This window comes from Hyla sarda, chromosome 8, assembly GCF_029499605.1.
Source record: "Hyla sarda isolate aHylSar1 chromosome 8, aHylSar1.hap1, whole genome shotgun sequence".
NCBI lineage: Eukaryota > Metazoa > Chordata > Amphibia > Anura > Hylidae > Hyla > Hyla sarda.
In genome coordinates this window covers 50,530,320-50,549,417 of record NC_079196.1, presented here as the reverse complement: position 1 = coordinate 50,549,417, position 19,098 = coordinate 50,530,320, and the positions used below count along the sequence as shown (strand labels likewise).

The window sequence follows — 19,098 nt, the reverse complement described above, 5'->3', positions numbered from 1 at the left end:
TGTGTTTTCACAACTGGATGTTACCGCTCCAATCATTGTGGACAGTGTAGGGTCATTGGGGGAGATTTATCAAAACCTGTCCAGGGGAAAAGTTGCCCAGTTGCCCATAGCAACCAATCAGATCGCTTCTTTCATTTTGCAGAGGCCTTTTCAAAAATGAAAGAAGCGATCTGATTGGTTGCTATGGGCAACTCAGCAACTTTTCCTCTGGACAAGTCTTGATAAATCTCCCCTATTGTATATAGTGCGACTGAGCTGCGCTAACTACTTGCTGCAAAACCAGTAGAGATGGTCGGCTGTATCATGAAGTTTGCGTAACTCCTATTGACATAAACGGGGGTTGTGCAAATGTCATAGCCCTGCAAGTTACAGTGTTTATGTATCTGCCCCTATATGTTTTTATATTTAAAGGGGTACTCTGACGCTTAGACATCTTATCCCCTATCCAAAGGATAGGGGATAAGATGCCTGATTGCAGGGGTTCTGCCGCTGGGGACCCCCGTGATCTTGCATGCAGCTGTCACGCCCCCTCCCATAGGCTTGGTCGCCGGTAATCATACTCGGAGCGAACATGCTCCGGGGACTGATTTTAATTAGGGTGCTGCGTGCAAGATCACAGGGGTCCCCAGCAGTGGGACCCCCGCGATCAGGTATCTTATCCCCTATCCTTTGGATAGGGTATAAGATGTCTAAGTGCCGGAGTACCCCTTTAAAGTGTACCATATCATATCATATCACAAAAATAAAAATGCTTATATATGTTACTCACTAGGTCATGCAGATGCTTTTCATGTCTTTTTTATGTATCTGGCTTCTGTATTTGGCTCACAAATGCCTCTGTTCTGCTGATCACTCATTCTGAAATCCACTGCTTCAGAAGACAAGCACTGAGCTCCCTGAGTCTGCTGTGCTGGGTCTCTTCTCCAGTCACTGCAGGCTGCTCTGTAACCCCTCCTCTCTGCTTTCATGCTGCAGTCTGATAGGACAGGAGTGAGCACAGAGGAGTGCTAGTCCCACCCTCACTTCCTGGACTTTGTCCATGCCTGTGCTTCAGCTGGGACAAAGATGATGCTGCAGCCGGACAGGATCATGGGGGGCATTTATCATTGTGTTTTGAGCCGTTTTTGTGTGTCGATTTGTCGTGCTATATTTTGCGGCTTTTTGGGTTTACACAGTGTTTTTTTTTGTTTTTTTTTAAAGCGCTTACAGACCAGCTGTAAATTTTGCAAATTTGGTGCAGAAAACACCCAAAAGTCACAAAAATACACCAGCCCAGACTTGGCTTCGCTTTTTGGTGTATGTGAAGAGGGAAATTTCAGAAAATGTGACCTGCACAAAATTTATCAAATGCCCTGTGACCATTTAATACATTTGGTGCTCCTACACATCACCAGCACACAAAAAAAGGTGGAAAAAAAAAACCTTCACTTACACCTACAATGATAAATGCCCCCGTATGTTATGTTCTGGATAATATGGGGACCCCTAGTTGGGGAGATAACATTTTTTATGAAGTATATTAGAAAGGATAAAGGGGTACTCCACTGGAAAACATTATTTTTTTTTAAATCAACTGGTGCCAGAAAGTTAAACAGATTTGTAAATTACTTCTATTTAAAAATCTTAATCCTTCAGCTACTGTATGATCCACAGGAAGTTATTTTCTTTTTGAATCCCCTTTCCGTCTGACCACAGTGCTCTCTACTGACACCTCTGTCCATTTTTGGAACTGTCCAGAGCAGGAGATGTTTGCTATGGGGATTTGCTACTACTCTGCACAGTTCCTAACATGGACAGAGGTGTCAGCAGAGAGCACTGTGGTCAGACTAGAAAGGAAATTCAAAAAGAAATGAACTTACTCTGGAACATACAGCAGCTAATAAGTACTGGAAGGATTAAGATTTTGAAATTGAAGTAATTTACAAATCTCTTTAACTTTCTGGCACCAGTTGATTTATTAAAAAAAAAAAAATGTTTTCCAGTGGAGTACCCCTTTAATGTTTTGCCAAGATGTACAACATATAAAAGGGTTTTGATTCTGACAGTGCCCATTTAAAGATGGAAAAAATAAATATGATTACGAAAGTGTCCATAACTTTTAAATGTTTTATATCTCTAATTTATATATATTTTTTAGACATAGGTACTGGACGACACTGCGGAGAAAACATCTGTGAACATAACTGCACTAACTTAGCTGAAGGGGGATTTCTCTGTCATTGCCGACCAGGATACAAAGCCGGCGAGACTGACCGCAATTCTTGTGAAGGTAATTTAGACGTTTTATGATTTCCTTGTGAATGATAGTAAAGGGAGATGTGGGAATAAACAGATGTAGCAGACCAGATGTCAGCTCTTCTGCTACTGTGCACAGTACATAGTCATAGACTAGTCTAGTGCAGTGTTTCCCAACCGGGGTGCCTCCAGCTGTTGCAAAGCTCCCAGCATTAAAGGGGTATTCCGGTGGAAAACTTTTTTTTTTTTTAATCAACTAGTGCCAGACAGTTAAACAGATTTGTAAATTACTTCTATTAAAAAATCTTAATCCTTCCAGTACTTATTAGCTGCTGAATACTACAGAGGAAATTATTTTCTTTTTGGAACACAGAGCTCTCTGCTGACATCTCTGTCCATTTTAAGAACTGTCCAGAGTAGGAGAAAATCCCCATAGCAAACATATGCTGCTCTAGACAGTTCCTAAAATGGACAGAGGTGTCAGCAGAGAGCACTGTGCTCGTGATGTCAGCAGAGAGCTCTGTGTTCCAAAAAGAAAATAATTTCCTCTGTAGTATTCAGCAGCTAATAAGTACTGGAAGGATTAACATTTTTTAATAAAAAAAAGTTTTCCACCGGAGTACCCCTTTTAAGCATGTGAACTAATATGAACCCTATAGTGCTCGGTCATTTTTAAACAATTTACAGTGTTGTGGTTCCCTTTAGATCGTAAGGCAGCATTCAGCAATAGTGCCGAGGGACTGCAGTGTCACCCATGTCTGGCCTTATAGATAATATCCTATCTGCCCATTACAAACTTGTCATCTTTTTATTTCATTTTTAGATATTAATGAGTGTGAGATATATGGAACGTGTCCACAAGACTGTAAGAACTCCAAAGGAAGCTACGAATGCTTTTGTGCTGAAGGATTTCGATCTGTAGGAGACGAGCATGGAAAACAATGTGCAGCTGAGGGTAAGGACCATACACAGGTCAATTCTGGTATATGCTTAAATCAGGGCCGGTTCTGCCTATAGGCGAAATAGGCAGCCGCCTAGAGTGCCCTCTTGAATGGGGGGCACCACTCTGCCTGCCGCAGTTACAGTTAGACAACCAGCACCCGACACATTTGTTCAGCCAGCAGCATGATGATGAGAAGGAGGTTTGTTACAGTGTGTCACCCCAGTAGTAAGGTCGGTCGTGTCGAAATGCGGGCCAATGGGGGCGGAATCAAGGGGCGGCAAATTAGCTTTTGCCTAGGGTGGCAAATATTCTTGCACCAGCCCTGGCTTAAATCACTGGCATTCTACTGCATTATAATGTAGCGTGGTCCAGATGATTTTTATTATGATTTATCTAGACCATCGGTTCCAAACTGTGGCCCTCCAGTTGTAGCAAAAGCCGTAGCCGTAGGCTGTCCAGGCATGCTGGGGGTTGTGGTTTTGCAACATCTGGAGGGCCACAGTTTGAAGGTCACTGATCTAGACCAATATATGGCTACTTCCTATATAATTAACCCCTTCCCGCAGAATGTCATATATAAACGCCGGTTTGTGCAGTGCGTTCGCGCATCCCGGCGTTTATAAATGACATTCAGTTAACCCGGCGATGCGCAGCATCGCACGGGTTAACTGGCAGAAGTCCCGCTGTTTCCAGCAGGGGACAACTTCTGCTTCACCCCCAGGACCATCAATTGATGGTCCTGGTCAGCGATCACTGTGATTGGTCCCTGTGGACCAATCACAGTGATCTGGGGTGAAAGTTCAGATCCCCCGCACTGCCCGCCCCTGGAAGTCGGGCAGAACGGGGGACGAAGCGCTGCAGGGGCTCGCGGGGACCTGCGGCATTCGGGGGGAACACGTGGGGACCGGCGGACTTACCTGATCCAGCGGCGGGACCGAGGAGCAGCGCGGGACCGGCCACGTGGACGAGCAGCGACGGATAAGTATGTGGTCCTCAGAGGCAGCAGTGAAGATCTTCACTGCTGCTTCTAGGAGTCTGAAAACTACAACTCCCAGCATGCCTAGACAGCCTTTGGCTGTCCGGGCATGCTGGGAGTTGTAGTTTTGCAACATCTGGAGGGCCCCAGTTTGGAGACCATTGTATAATGGTCTCCAATCTGTGCTCTTCCAGCTGTTGCAAAACTACAACTCCCAGCATGCACTGACTGTCCAGGCATGCTGGGAGTTTTAGTTAAGCAACATCTGGCCCTTCAGATGTTGCCGAACTACAACTCCCAGCATGCCCTTCAGCTGTCCGGGCATGCTGGGAGTTGTAGTTTTGCAACAGCTGGAGACACACTGGTTGGGAAACATTGTTTCTAACTCAGTGTTTCCTAACCTGTGTGCCTCCAGCTGTTGCAAAACTATAACTCCCAGCATGCACTAAAAGACCATGCATGCTGGGAGTTGTAGTTTTGCAACATCTGGAGGGCCCCAGTTTGGAGACCATTGTATAATGGTCTCCAATCTGTGCTCTTCCAGCTGTTGCAAAACTACAACTCCCAGTATGCACTGACTGTCCAGGCATGCTGGGAGTTTTAGTTCAGCAACATCTGGCCCTTCAGATGTTGCCGAACTACAACTCCCAGCATGCCCTTCAGCTGTCTGGGCATGCTGGGAGTTGTAGTTTTGCAACAACTGGAGACACACTGGTTGGGAAACATTGTCTGTTTCTAACTCAGTGTTTCCTAACCTGTGTGCCTCCAGCTGTTGCAAAACTATGACTCCCAGCATGCACTAACAGACCATGCATGCTGGGAGTTGTGGTTTTGCAACAGCTGATGCAAGCCTCCCCCGCCCCGCCACCCCCGTGAATGTACAGGGTACATTCACATGGGCGAGGCTTTTACAGTGGGTTTCTCGCATCTTGAGATGCAGCAAATTTTGCGCTGGGAAACTTGCTGTAACCCCCCGCCCATGTGACTGTACCCTAAAAACACTACACTACACTAACACAAAATAAAATAAAAAGTTAAAAACACTACATATACACATACCCTTACACAGCCCCCCTCCCCCAATAAGAACGTCCGGTACACCACTGTTTCCAAAGCAGAGCCTCCAGCTGTTGAAAAACAACAACTCCCAGTATTGTCGGACAGCCGTTGACTGTCCAGGCATGCTGGGAGTTTTGCAACAGCTGGAGGCACCCTGTTTGGGAATCACTGGCGTAGAATACCCCTATGTCCACCCCTATGCAAATCCCTAATTTAGGCCTCAAATGCACATGGCGTTCTCACTTTGGAGCCCTGTCGTATTTCAGGGCAACAGTTTAGGGTCACATATGGGGTATCGCCGTACTCGGGAGAAATTGCGTTACAAGGTTTGGGGGGCTTTTTCTTCTTTAACCCTTCATGAAAAGGAAATGTTGGGGTCTACACCAGAATGTTAGTGTAAAAATGTTTTATTTTTTACACTAACATGCTGATGTTGCCCTATACTTTACATTTTCACAAGAGGTAAAAGGGAAAAAAGCCCCCCAAAATTTGTAACGCAATTTCTCCCGACTACAGAGATACCCCATATGTGAGCGCAAAGTGCTCTGGGGGCGCACAACAAGGCCCAGAAGGGAGAGTGCACCATGTACATTTGAGGTGATTTGCACAGGGGTGGCTGATTGTTACAGCGGTTTTGACAAACGCAAAAAAAAAAAAAACCCACATGTGACCCCATTTCGGAAACGACACCCCTCACGGAATGTAATGAGGGGTGCAGTGAGAATTTACCCCCCACAGGTGTCTGACGGATCTTTGGAACAGTGGTCCATGAAAATGAAAACTTGTACAGCCCACTGTTCCAAAGACCTGTCAGACACCAGTGGGGGGCAAATGCTCACTGTACCCCTTGTTACGTTCCTCAAGGGGTCTAGTTTCCAAAATGGTATGCCATGTGGGGGTTATTTTGCTGTTCTGACACCTTAGGGGCTTCCTAAATGCGACATGCTCCCCGAGCAAAATTTGCTCTCAAAAAGCCAAATATGACTCCTTCTCTTCTGAGCATTGTAGTTCGCCCATAGTGCACTTCAGGTCAACTTATGGGGTACCTCCATACTCAGAAGAGATGGGGTTACAAATTTTGGGGGGTATTTTCTGCTATTAACCCTTGCAAAAAGGTGAAATTAGGGGGGAAACACACATTTTAGTGGAAATTTTTTTTTTTTTTTTTACATATGCAAAAGTCGTGAAACACCTGTGGGGTAATAAGGCTCACTTTATTCCTTATTACATTCCTCAAGGGGTCTAGTTTCCAAAATGGTATGCCATGTGGGTATTTTTTGCTGTTCTGGCACCATAGGGGCTTCCTAAATGCGACATGCCCCCCGAGCAAAATTTGCTCTCAAAAAGCCAAATATGACTCCTTCTCTTCTGAGCATTGTAGTTCGCCCATAGTGCACTTCAGGTCAACTTATGGGGTACCTCCATACTCAGAAGAGAAGGGGTTACAAATATTGGGGGGTATTTCCTGCTATTAACCCTTGGAAAAATGTGAAATTTGGGGGGAAACACACATTTTAGTGAAAAAAAATAATTTTTTTTTACATATGCAAAAGTCGTGAAACACCTGTGGGGTATTAAGGCTCACTTTATTCCTTGTTATGTTCCTCAAGGGGTCTAGTTTCCAAAATGGTATGCCATGTGAGGGTTTTTTGCTGTTCTGGCACCATAGGGGCTTCCTAAATGCAACATGCCCCCCAAAAACCATTTCAGAAAAACGTACTCTCCAAAATCCCCTTGTCGCTCCTTCGCTTCTGAGCCCTCTACTGCGCCCGCCGAACACTTAACATAGACATATGAGGTATGTGCTTACTCGAGAGAAATCAGGCTACAAATAGAAGTATACATTTTCTCCTTTTACCCCTTGTAAAAATTTAAAAATTGGGTCTACAAGAACATGCGAGTGTAAAAAATGAAGATTGTGAATTTTCTCCTTCACTTTGCTTCTATTCCTGTGAAACACCTAAAGGGTTAAAATGATGACTGAATGTCATTTTGAATACTTTGGGGGGTGCAGTTTTTATAATGGGGTCTTTTGTGGGGTATTTCTAATAAGAAGACCCTTCAAATCCACTTCAAACCTGAACTGGTCCCTGAAAAATAGTGAGTTTGAAAATTTTGTGAAAAATTGGAAAATTGCTGCTGAACTTTGAAGCCCTCTGGTGTCTTCCAAAAGTAAAAACTCGTCACTTTTATGATGCAAACATAAAGTAGACATATTGTATATGTGAATAAAAATTTTTTTTATTTGTAATATACATTTTCCTTACAAGCAGAGAGCTTCAAAGTTAGAAAAATGCAAAATTTTCAAATTTTTCATCAAATTTTAGGATTTTTCACACGGAAAGGATACAAGTTACCAAAAAATGTTACCACTACGTTAAAGTAGAATATGTCACGAAAAAACAATCTCGGAATCAGAATGATAACTAAAAGCATTCCAGAGTTATTAATGTTTAAAGTGACAGTGGTCAGATGTGCAAAAAACGCTCTGGTCCTTAAGGCCAAAATGGGCTTGGTCCTGAAGGGGTTAAATGCTTGGTAGCCATACAAACTATGTGCACAGCATTGGTCTCCCACTCGTTTTGCAAAGAGATGCAAGACAGTCGTACATTGCCCAGTAATTTCTGTCCACAAGCCCTTTTCGAATGAAGCGGACTCGCAGAATTTTATGGCCATCATATGATTGCTTCGATAACTACCGTGTTTCTCCGAAAATAAGACCGGGTCTTATATTAATTTTAGTCACAAAAAACACACAAGGGCTTATTTTCAGGGTAGGGCTTATTTATTTACGGTATGCACATTGAACAACATACATTGCCCGGCCGGCTTCTTACATGACAGTGGGCTCAGCCTATCATCGGCAGAGGCGGGACATCACTGCGGCCGGTGATAGGTTGAAGGCTCTGAGACGTCCCAACACCAGGAAGCAGCAAGAGCAGTGGAGAACAGTGACACCGGTTCATTAGCAACGGGGGAACGGAGGACGAAGGTAAGTTAAAGTTTGTTTTTTTATATTTGCAGCCCGTGCATTGCCTAGGTCTTATTTTCGGGGTAGGGCTTATATTGCAGCCCACCCTGATAATCCAGCTAGGGCTTATTTTCGGGGTAGGGTGTATTTTCGGGGACACACGGTAGTAAACGAAACAAGGATGTCCAGCGCCCAACTCAGGAACGGTTCTTTACTATAAAGCCTAAAGAAACATCACATGAACACGGTAAATTGTGACGCGTTTTGGCTTTACTAGAAAGCCTTAGTCATACCTATGACTAAGGCTTTATAGTAAAGCCGAAACGCATCACAATTTACCGTGTTCCTGTGATGTCTCTCTTGGCTTTATAATAAAGAACCGTTCCTGAGTCGGGCCTTGTTTCTTATACTAATTTCTGGGATGAGGTCCACGTCAGGTCCGTGCGCCTCTTGCGGGGTGAGCTGAAACGCACTTTGCTTTTCTGCTTCGCCAACTGTACCGCCCAGCTTGAGCTGCGATTCTTTGCGACGATTTTTTTGCAGAATGGCCGGAAGTCCAATGCAGGACTTACACTTTAAGCGCACATAGTTTTGTATGGATACCAAGCATTTATTGATATAGTGAGTAGCCATATATTGGTCAAGAGCAGTGGTATCCTTATTTGTTGTTATCATTGTATATACAGTAGATTATCCTAAAAGATTATTTAAGAGGGGGAAAAAAATATATATATATATATATACACATTGCTTTAATAAAGTTGTATAGTGTTCTAACATAACTTAAGACATACTGTATGTGCGTCATCCAGCGGTGTTTTCTGTTAGCGCTGTAAAAGAAAGCAGCAGAGGGAAATCGATTGTATAACTGAGCCTGTTCATTTGGATGGGACAGGTTACATTCATCCAACGTGTCAAGTTGGATGGTGGTGGAATAGGCTGCATGGACGACAGGTATTGAGTATCTAGTACCATAGGCGTGCGCACGGGGTGTGCTGGGTGTGCCTGGGCACACCCTAATCAAGCCCAGGCTCCGTCAAATTCGGGATATCCAGGGAGCGTAGGAATCGGGGGGACACATCCCCCCAGAAAACCATGCAGGGGGACAGATCATGGGGTAATCCTCCCCAGTTCTGCCCGCAGACTTTGCTGTATTATATGCTCCCTGGGTCTATTTAACCCGGGGAGGCATTTATAGCTGCTCACTCTCTGCCGGAGCTTCTGAACTGTGTGCGCACACAGGTCAGAGAAGGCCGTGACCCCTTCCCAGACGCAGGCACTGATGACGTCAATCATCAGCGCCTGCACTGTGGAGAAGAGAGAACGCGGCCCGGCTCTTCTGGAGATCGCTGCATGGGACTAGGTGAATTTTTTTTGTTATTTTCTTTGGTACTTTGGGATGGGGAATCGTGTGGGGTGGTCCAGGCATGCTGGGAGTTGTAGTTTTGCAACACCTGGAGGCACCCTGGTTGGGAAACACTGCTCTACTGGACCCTTTTCACATAGACACGCTATTATGCAGTTACTTCTATGAATTTTTATTACTGCTCTTTATTTTGCAGTCCAATTATATGTGAGTTAATGTCCTTTGTATGTTTAGTTCACAAATAGAGCAACTGATGGAGTGCACTTCATACAATCATAGATGCAGAGCCTCTAGTGCAGTGGTCTCCAACCTGCGGACCTCCAGATGTTGCAAAACTACAACTCCTAGCATGCCCGGACAGCCAACGGCTGTCAGGGCATGCTGGGAGTTGTAGTTTTGCAACATCTGGAGGTCTGTAGGTTGGAGACCACTGCTCTAGTGTTATTCAAAGTGCATATATAATTAGGTGTTACTGTTTTTTTTTTTTGTGTAAACTGCGCATTCATAAACATAAGATGTATAACTTTGCCTTGATGTCAGGACCCTTCTTGTATAATTGCACAAAGTCCTGTGTATTACATGGGGTCCCTATATTAGCACCAGGTAATGTATTCACTGTTCAGTTTATTGCAGATGTCCATCACTCCATTTCACTAGTGCCCCTCACTCCATTTCCTAATCCACACATGTACACAGCTTCCTTTGTTATGCATTGGCTGCAGATTGTATAACACTATGCCATTGCACTTCGCTGTTTCCTAGGTAGTGGAAGCTGGTTTCAAGTATTTGGGCTCCGTTCACATTGCCATAGGCGATCCTACATGCTTTAATTAATCAGGGATCACGTTGTAGCGTGTATTCTTCTAATATCGCTTCCCGGGCCACCAGTGACGGGCACTAATGCAATAGCGCAGTGTTGGGACGTGAACAGTGAATACATTACCTGGTGCTAATATAGGGACCCGATGTAATACACAGGACTTTGTGCAACTATACGAGGGTCCTGACATCAAGGCAAAGTTATGCCTCTTATGTTTATGAATGCGCAGTTTACACAAAATGTGAAACAGTAACACCTAATTATATGTGCACTTTGAATAACACTAGAGGCTCTGCATCTATGATTGTATGAAGTGACTCTATCAATTGCTCTATTTGTGAACTAAACATACAAAGTGTGAAGTGACACTGTGTATTGTGATCTGACTTTGCCTACATGCTATCTACCTAGCTATCAACTACCAATCCACTTAGCTACCAACTGACCTATCTAGCTAAAAACCAACCTACATACCTTATAGGCACTGATTTGAATAGGGACCTTCCATATGATAAAATATACCTTTTATTAAGTTCCATTTAACCCCTTAACGATTAAGGACGTAAATGTATGTCCTGATGACGTGGTACTTGATGCACCAGGACGTACATTTACGTCCTAAGCATAACCACGGGCATCAGAGCGATGCCCGGATCATGTGCGGCAGGTCCCGGCTGTTGATCGCAGCCAGGGACCCGCTGGTAATGGCGGACATATACGCGTGTGGCGTGAGTTTGTGCTTTAGGGTGCACACCCTAATGCAATAGGCTGCGCACGCCTATGTCTAGTACAGGGTTTCCCAACCGGGGTGCATCCAGCTGTTGCAAAACTACAACTCCCAGCATTCTGGGAGTTGTTGTTTTGCAACAGCTGGAGGCACCCTGGTTGGGAAACCCTGAATTCTAAGCAAGTGTAATGACTTTAATATAAAGCCCTGTGTATTGCATCTTCTGACTGGTAATCCGTTTTGTGCATTTATTTTACTAATATCACAGGTAACCCTCCACTTCTGCTCTTGCCGGACAACGTAAGAATAAGAAGGTACAATCTGTCCTCTGAGCAGTACTCCGATTATATTGAGAATCAGCAGCATATCCAGGCCCTGGACTACGACTGGGATCCCGAGGGAATAGACCTCAGTAAGTGAGCATGTATTACTGAAATATATCTATCTATCTATCTATATATACAGTATGTAGAGAGGTATAATTATTATTATTTATCTATATAGCACCAACATAATCCGCAGTGCTTTTACATCACTCAACTTCGTTCCTGTCCCCTTTAGGGCTCACAATCTACCTACAAACTTCTTGCAGATGTTGTTCTTGGGGGAGGTGGGGAAGGGGAATTGAACCTAGGACCCCAGTGCTGTAAGGCAACAGCCCTTAGGGTACTCCACTGAAAAAAAATTTTTTTATTAAATCAACTGGTGCCAGAAAGTTAAACAGATTTGTAAATTACTTCTATTTAAAAATCTTAATCCTTCCAGGATTTATAAGCTGCTGTATGCTCCAGAGGAAGTTCTTTTCATTTTGAATTTCCCTCCTGTCTGACCACAGTGCTCTCAGAGTACAAGCAAGACCCCATAGCAAAATTCAAAAAGAAAAGAACTTCCTGTGGCTCATACAGCAGCTGATAAGTACTGGAAGGATAGATAAATAGAAGTAATTTACAAATCTGTGTAACTTTCTGGCACAAATTGATTAAAAAAAAAAAAAAAAAAAAAATTTTTCATGGGGAGTACCCCTTTAATCAATGAGCCACAGTGCTGCTCATGTGTTAAAGGGGTACTCCGGTGGGAAAACTTTTTTTTTTTTTTTAAATCAACTGGTGCTGAATCACGAGCACAGTGCTCTCTGCTGACATCTCTGTCCATTTTAAGAACTGTCCAGAGTAGGAGAAAATCCCCATAGGAAACATATGCTGCTCTGGACAGTTCCTAAAATGGACAGAGATGTCAGCAGAGAGCACTGTGCTCGTGATGTCAGCAGAGAGCACGGTGTTCCAAAAAGAATATAATTTCCTCTGTAGTATTCAACAGCTAATAAGTACTGGAAGGATTAAGATTTTTTTTATAGAAGAAATTTACAAATCTGTTTAACTTTCTGGCACCAGTTGATTTAAAAAAAAAAATAGCAGTCGATAGCAGTGTTTCCCAACCAGTGTGCCTCCTGCTGTTGCAAAACTACAAATCCTAGCATGCTCGGACAGCCGAAGGCTGTCCGAGCATGCTGGGAGTTGTAGTTTTGCCACAGCTTGAGGTTCACTGGTTGGAAAACTCTATTTTTCTAGCATTGATGTCATCTTATGTGGTACAGGGACATCAGATACCAAGGCTACCTACCTAATGTCGGAAAGATAATTTTTTGTAACATTTTGCTACTCCTAACATTACAAATGTGCTATTTTCCTTATCGACTTTAGTTCTAGTAACATTTTGTAGACATATATATATGTATTGCTGCAGTTTTGTCACCTGTATGTGCGAATGGAGTCTAAGAAATAATTTTCGTACAATACGCATGCTCTGTATGTTCCACAAGGGGGCAGCAGTTTTCCAATATAAATTCAAAATTGCATAAAATAATAGTATCATCATTAATAGAATTGAATCTATTCCTGTAGCGAAAATACAATTATAATTACAGTCTTATTACATTTTTCCACAACTAAACGAACATTTCTTACTTTGCAGTAGATTAGTTATTGTTATATGCAAGCAAATGACTATTAGATTCCTTTAGGGCTATGACCATCTTTACTCTGTGCCTATTAACATTTGTATTAAAGGCTCAGTGTGGATCTGGTGTGGAAGATTCATCATGCACCACCCTGGAACATGACAGACCCCATTATAACTTGCAGTAATGGGATATATTGGGCACTGATGGTTACAATGAATTTCGGACAGCTACAACCTAAGCGCACCTAAATTGCACTTCTAATTATACAGAAACATGATTATAGTGCAGGAATGTGCACAATAATCATTTTTCTAAATCACTTTTGTTGGTGATCCTGCACAGAGCGGCCGCAGTCCTTGTCATGCTCTGTCTCTTAGGGTATGTTCACACTATTGAATTTCCGTGCGGAGAAGTTTCACTTGGAAATTCCCGTGCAGCAGCCTTCCATTGTTTTCAATGGGATTCTGCTGCACCGTGTGTACTGCTGAATTTCTGCAGCAGAAAATTCAGCTGTGAAATTCAAATTCCAGATTCCGCTGAAGGTGTCCTATTATTTTGGGCTACAGCTTCTATGCAATCTATGTTTTTTGCATGTCGTTGCTGGGATTCCATGCTGTTCAGCTCCCATTGAAGTAAATGGGAGAAGCTGCAATAACTTAACATGGCCACTTCACAATGTATGGCGCTGTCTGCTTCCAGCTCTATTCTGTGTGTGGGAGGCAGGGCTCTAGCAAATAGCTGAGCATTGTGGTGCTGGATGTTTGACCCCCACTGATCATATATTGATGGCCTATCTTGAGACTAGGCCATTTGTTACAAAGTCCCAGCCAACTCCTTTAACACATTTGATAGTAGGACTGTAGGCTCAGACTGCACATGATAGGTTTGTAGTCTGTTACCATGGAAACACATAGATCTGCAAAAGAACTGTAGATCATTCTCATAGTTTCTTCATCTTTTATTTTAGATGCGTTGGAGCAATAAGAATGGTTTTAATAAGTGGACATAACCTTTAAATGCTGTATAAGGTTGTGAAGGTGGACATACCCTTAAAGAGGTACAACAGTGGAAAACATTGATTATTATTATTTTTAAATCAACTGGTGCCAGAAAGTTAAACAGATTTGTGATTTACTTCTATAAAAAAATCTTAATCCTTCATGTACTTATCAGCTGCTGTATACTACAGAGGAAGTTGTGTAGTTCTTTCCAGTCTGACCACAGTGCTCTCTGCTGCCACCTCCATGTCAGGAACTGTCCAGAGCAGGAGAGATTTTCTATGGGCATTTGCTTCTACTCTGGACAGTTCCTGACATGGACAGAGGTGTCAGCAGAGAGCACTGTGGTCAGACAGAAAATAAATTCAAAAATAAAAGAACTTCCTGTGGAGCATACAGCAGATGATAAGTACTGGAAAGATTAAACATTTTTTAATAGAAATAATTTACAAATCTGTTTAACTTTCTGGCACCAGTTGATTTGAAGAAGAAAAAAAAGTTTTTCACCGGAGTACCCCTTTAAGATATTTGCTAGTCACCTCTGACTCAATCCTTTCTTAAAGGTTAACTCTATTAAGATGAGCTTGACCTAGTTATATGTTCAGTCACAGCACGTACTGCAAGCAACAGGCCGACATTGGTTTACTGCCATGCTTGGATGCTGATGTTAACTCATTGTTTCCCAACCAGTGTGCAGCAGCTGGAGGCACACCGGTTGCGAAACACTGAGAATCAGCTCACTACATCCAGATTCTACCTACTCTTACAAATGATAATCAATTATTTTGATAGCTTTTGAGTAATATTATACATCCCACATTTTGTATTCTATGTTATTATTATTTATTTAGCTTATTTGCTAATGAAACATTTCTTTCCCCCGAAAGGTGTGGTATATTACAGCATTCGTGGACAAGGCTCTGCGTTCGGCTCCATCAGACGGGCCTATATACCCACATTTGAAGATTATGGCAATAATATGGTTAAGGATGTTGATCTGAATTTGCGCTACATAGTGAATCCAGACGGACTAGCTGTGGACTGGGTTGGAAGGTATAGTATCCAAGCTCTGAATATGTGTTATCACTGATGCCTTTAGGGTACGTTCATACACACAGGATCTGCACAGGATTTGTAACTGCAGATTAGTGGATTTTCTATGTTGCAGTGTTAGGCTAGGATTCCACTGAGGCTTTTTCCCACCAGCAAAAAGCCAGGCGTTTCTGGCGTTTTCCCTGCTGTGTGGAAATAGCCAGTTTTGTCCCCTGTGACAGTTTCCTCACTGTCTTCAGGGACCACTCTGTGGGTTGGATGCTGGGCGCCCGGTCCACATAGTGTAAGGAAATGAGGAGTGATGTACAGCATCACTACTCACCTCCCCCGGCTGTATAGTATACAGGGGGGCATAGTGTACCCGTGTATATTATACAGGAGCCGGGAATCCTGTCACCAGACTGACAGGACTCCCTGCTCCTATAGCCCCTTTGGGCGGTATACAGAATATACAGCTATCTATAGATAAACTGTATACAGAACATGAGGTCCACCTACCTCCCTCGCTCCCTGTCCCCGCCGGGTCGGTGTAGATCCGCCCCTAGTTATGACGTCATTAGGGGCGGGGCTACAGTCGGGAGCCAGGCTGGTAAGGGTGTGAGGCTCTGTTCACATTGTCCATTTTGTATAATGTGAACAGACCTTTCTGTCAGTGTCCTCCCAGACAGGGAGACTGCAGCTGTTTCTAAACTACAACTCCCAGCATGCCCAGACACTGTATAATGTATACACATTGCAGGCTCACTGTAATTTCTTGCTGGACAGTAGCTATACAATGTATATTTACTGCTCAGCATCAGCTGTTCTCCTGGCTCTGTAGCCTTGAGCACAGCTGAGTCCTGGAATTCACATCAGGAGGATCGCAACAGGTGTCAGATGTGACACTTGCTGCGATCTGTCCCTTACTGCCGGTACTACTGCTCCCAACATGGAGCACACTCTGCTCCATGCTGGGAGCTGTAGTATCTGTACTAATAGACAGATGGCCCAGGTATCACTTCTGACACACGTTGCGATCTGTCTATTAAAGGAGATGTCCGGTGCGGACTATTCCTACTCCATCCTGCCTGGGCTGCAAAATAAGAGAAAACAAACTTTCACTTACCTTCCTCCCCGGAGTTCCTCAACAGCTGAGCGGTCGGGCTGTCTGCTTCCTACTTCCTTTAGCCCAGGACGTCACATGGTGCATCAGCCTATCACCGGCTGCAGCAATGTCCCGCTTCAACCGGTGATAGGCTGAAGCGCCTTGTGACGTCCCGGGCTAAAGGAAGTAGGAAGCAGACAGCCCGGCCAACCGATCAGCTGTTGCCGAGCTCCGGGGGAACAATGGAAGGTAAATGAAAGTTTGTTTTCTCATTTTTGCAGCCCAGGCAGGATGGAATAGGAATACTCCGCACTGGACATCTCCTTTAATGCAGGTTCTACACACACAGTGTGCTCCATGTTGGGAGTAGTAGTACTTGCAGTTAAGGTCAGATCACAGCGGGTGTCACTCCTGACACCTGCTGCGATCTTCTGTTATAAGCTATAGAAGCGGCGGCACGTTGCACTTGTCTGGTCCCCTGCCCGCACTATACTTTGCTGTGATGTGAGGTTCTCTTCACACCACAGATTTGTATATGCCACTGAGAGCTGATAGTGGCCAACACTATCCGGCCAATCACAGCTCTCAACAGGAAATATGAATCTGTGAAATTAAGAAAACTTCACATCACAGCGGAGTATAGTGCAGGCAGGGGACCAGATAAGTGCGGCTGCCGCCCACTTCTATAGCTTATACCAGAGGATCGCAGCGGGTGTCAGAAGTGACACCCACTGCAATCTGTCTATTAGTACAGGTGTCTATTAGAACTTTGTGTTCCATGATGGGAGTAGTAGTACTACCTAAAAAAATCTAAAGAAAAAAACACACACACTTTATTAAACACATAATTAAAATACATTACTAATAAAAAGTTTAGCAAAATTAATTATAAAAAATATAGTATTTTTATAATTAAATGGCCCCTTTCTAAATGTTTTATATTTCTGGCTAGATTTTTACCTCTCTTCCCGCCCACATAAAGTGATCCCTGTTTAAAAATTAATAAAAATGTTGTTCTAAAAATAATACATTTTGTTAAATACAATTTTTTCCATCACTACTGTATCTATTGTATCGTATTTTTTTTTTTATGGTACCCTATGAAATTTAACAAAAAAAACCCCCAAAAAGGTATCTCCATCACTTTTTTGGATTGCTTAAAGGGGTATTCCGCCCCTAGACATCTTATCCCCTAGCCAAAGGATAGGGAATAAGATGTCAGATCGCCGCGGTCCCGCTGCTGGGGACCCCCGGGACGCTCTGTGCGTAATGACGGGCAATATGGGGGACGGAGCAGCGTGACGTCATGGCGCCGCCCCTCGTGACATCACGGCCCGTCCCCTTAATGCAAGTCTATGGGAGGGGGCGTGACGACCGCCACGCCCCCTCCCATAGACTTGTATTGAAAGGGGCGGGCCGTGACATCACAAGGGGCGGAGCCGTGAAGTAACGATGCTCCGGCCCCTGTACCGCCCATCATTACGTGCAGAGCGAACTCGCTCTGTGCTGTAATGATAGCGCGGTGCCGCAGCGGGGATCCCAGGGGTCCCCAGCAGCGGGACCGTGGCGATCTGACATCTTATCCCCTATTCTTTGGATAGGGGATAAGATGTCTAGGGGCGGAATACCCCTTTAAGTCCAAAAAAAGAATAAAAACTCCCTGCAAAAATGCCAAAGTTAAAACCCACATGGCGTTTTATCTTGGCGTTTTTTCACTCCCATAGACTTCTTTGGGAGGAAAACACCTATATTTTCCAGAAAAAACGCCATACTCTGAATTTGAGGATGTTTTCTGAAAACCAACCTCTGAGCCCAAAACAGCTGAAAAACGCCCAAAGATGAAAAAAATCTTGCATTTTGCAGTTCACTCTTGACTTGCAGCTAACATCTGGCCGCGGCGTTAGAAAGGGATTTCTTTAAAAAAAAAAAAGTGTCATTCCTGTCCTCAGGTTGTGTGTGGTATTGGAGCTCAGTTCCATTGAAGTCAATGAAGCCAATTTGTAATACCACATCCAACCTGAGTACAGGTGTGGTGCTGTCTTTAGAAGAAGCTATGCCTGTTTTGACATGTCCTAGAGCAGTGTTTTCCAACCAGTCAAAGGCTGTCCAGGCATGCTGGGAGTTGTAGTTTTGCAACAGCTGAAGGCACACTGTTTGGAAAAAAAACTGTCCTTGAGACATGTCAAAAATGTTGATAAGTCGGGGTCTGGGTGTTCAGACCTACACCAATCAATAGAGCCGGTGTTATGTTAGATTTCTGGACCCGCATCCTTTCTGGAGACACAACTCAGCTGTGTACTTGTACTGTGCTGAGGTCCGGAAAGTGATGGCAGCTTGCCCAACAGTTGTCTCCTTATAGAAAGTGCCGCCCCTCTCCATACACATTGCACATACCCTGTACCGATGTTGTGTCACCTGAAATGTCACTTCATGTAGCCACCCATAAACATTTGAAGGTTCAGCTTGTTGACAGGTCCAGAAATCTGACACAACACTAGAAGAAGCTGTCGGCTGAGCATTTCTCTCCCCAGCTCGTCCTGATCTGTCTCACTGCAGGACGTGGCCTCCAGAGTCTTACAATGGAGACTGTCTTCTGCAGCAAGGCAGAAAAGCTGGGGAGTGAAGCGCTTAGCTGCATGCTTCTCCTAGTTCTAGTTAATGATAAGTCGGGTTCTGAACAACCAGATCCTGACTGATCAAGACTCCAGGACATGTCAAAATGTGGCTCAATCTGCACTATTTTGGCTAACAGGTAAAAGCATTTTGCATTTCTATTGCTAATATCTGCTCTTTACATTTTATCAAGCTAATACACTTACAGTTACAGTGAGTACTTGCTGCCAAGTATAGAAAAAGGAAAAAGTGGCGGCTCCACATTTATCTATATTCGTCCTATCAATTTTCAG

The 19,098-nt window shown here is 43.8% G+C and overlaps 1 protein-coding gene across 3 annotated transcripts in view; it reads left to right on the top strand.

The window, feature by feature from the left end:
* Positions 1 to 19,098, top strand: part of LRP2 (LDL receptor related protein 2) — a gene marked incomplete in the record, with an annotated part of 280,817 nt that overhangs the window by 236,953 nt on the left and 24,766 nt on the right. For all 3 annotated transcript variants that reach the window (XM_056536932.1, XM_056536931.1, XM_056536933.1), the window contains 4 exon segments: positions 2,138 to 2,269; positions 3,059 to 3,190; positions 11,366 to 11,509; positions 14,943 to 15,108. In XM_056536932.1, the coding sequence (XP_056392907.1) occupies positions 2,138 to 2,269; positions 3,059 to 3,190; positions 11,366 to 11,509; positions 14,943 to 15,108 (574 nt within the window).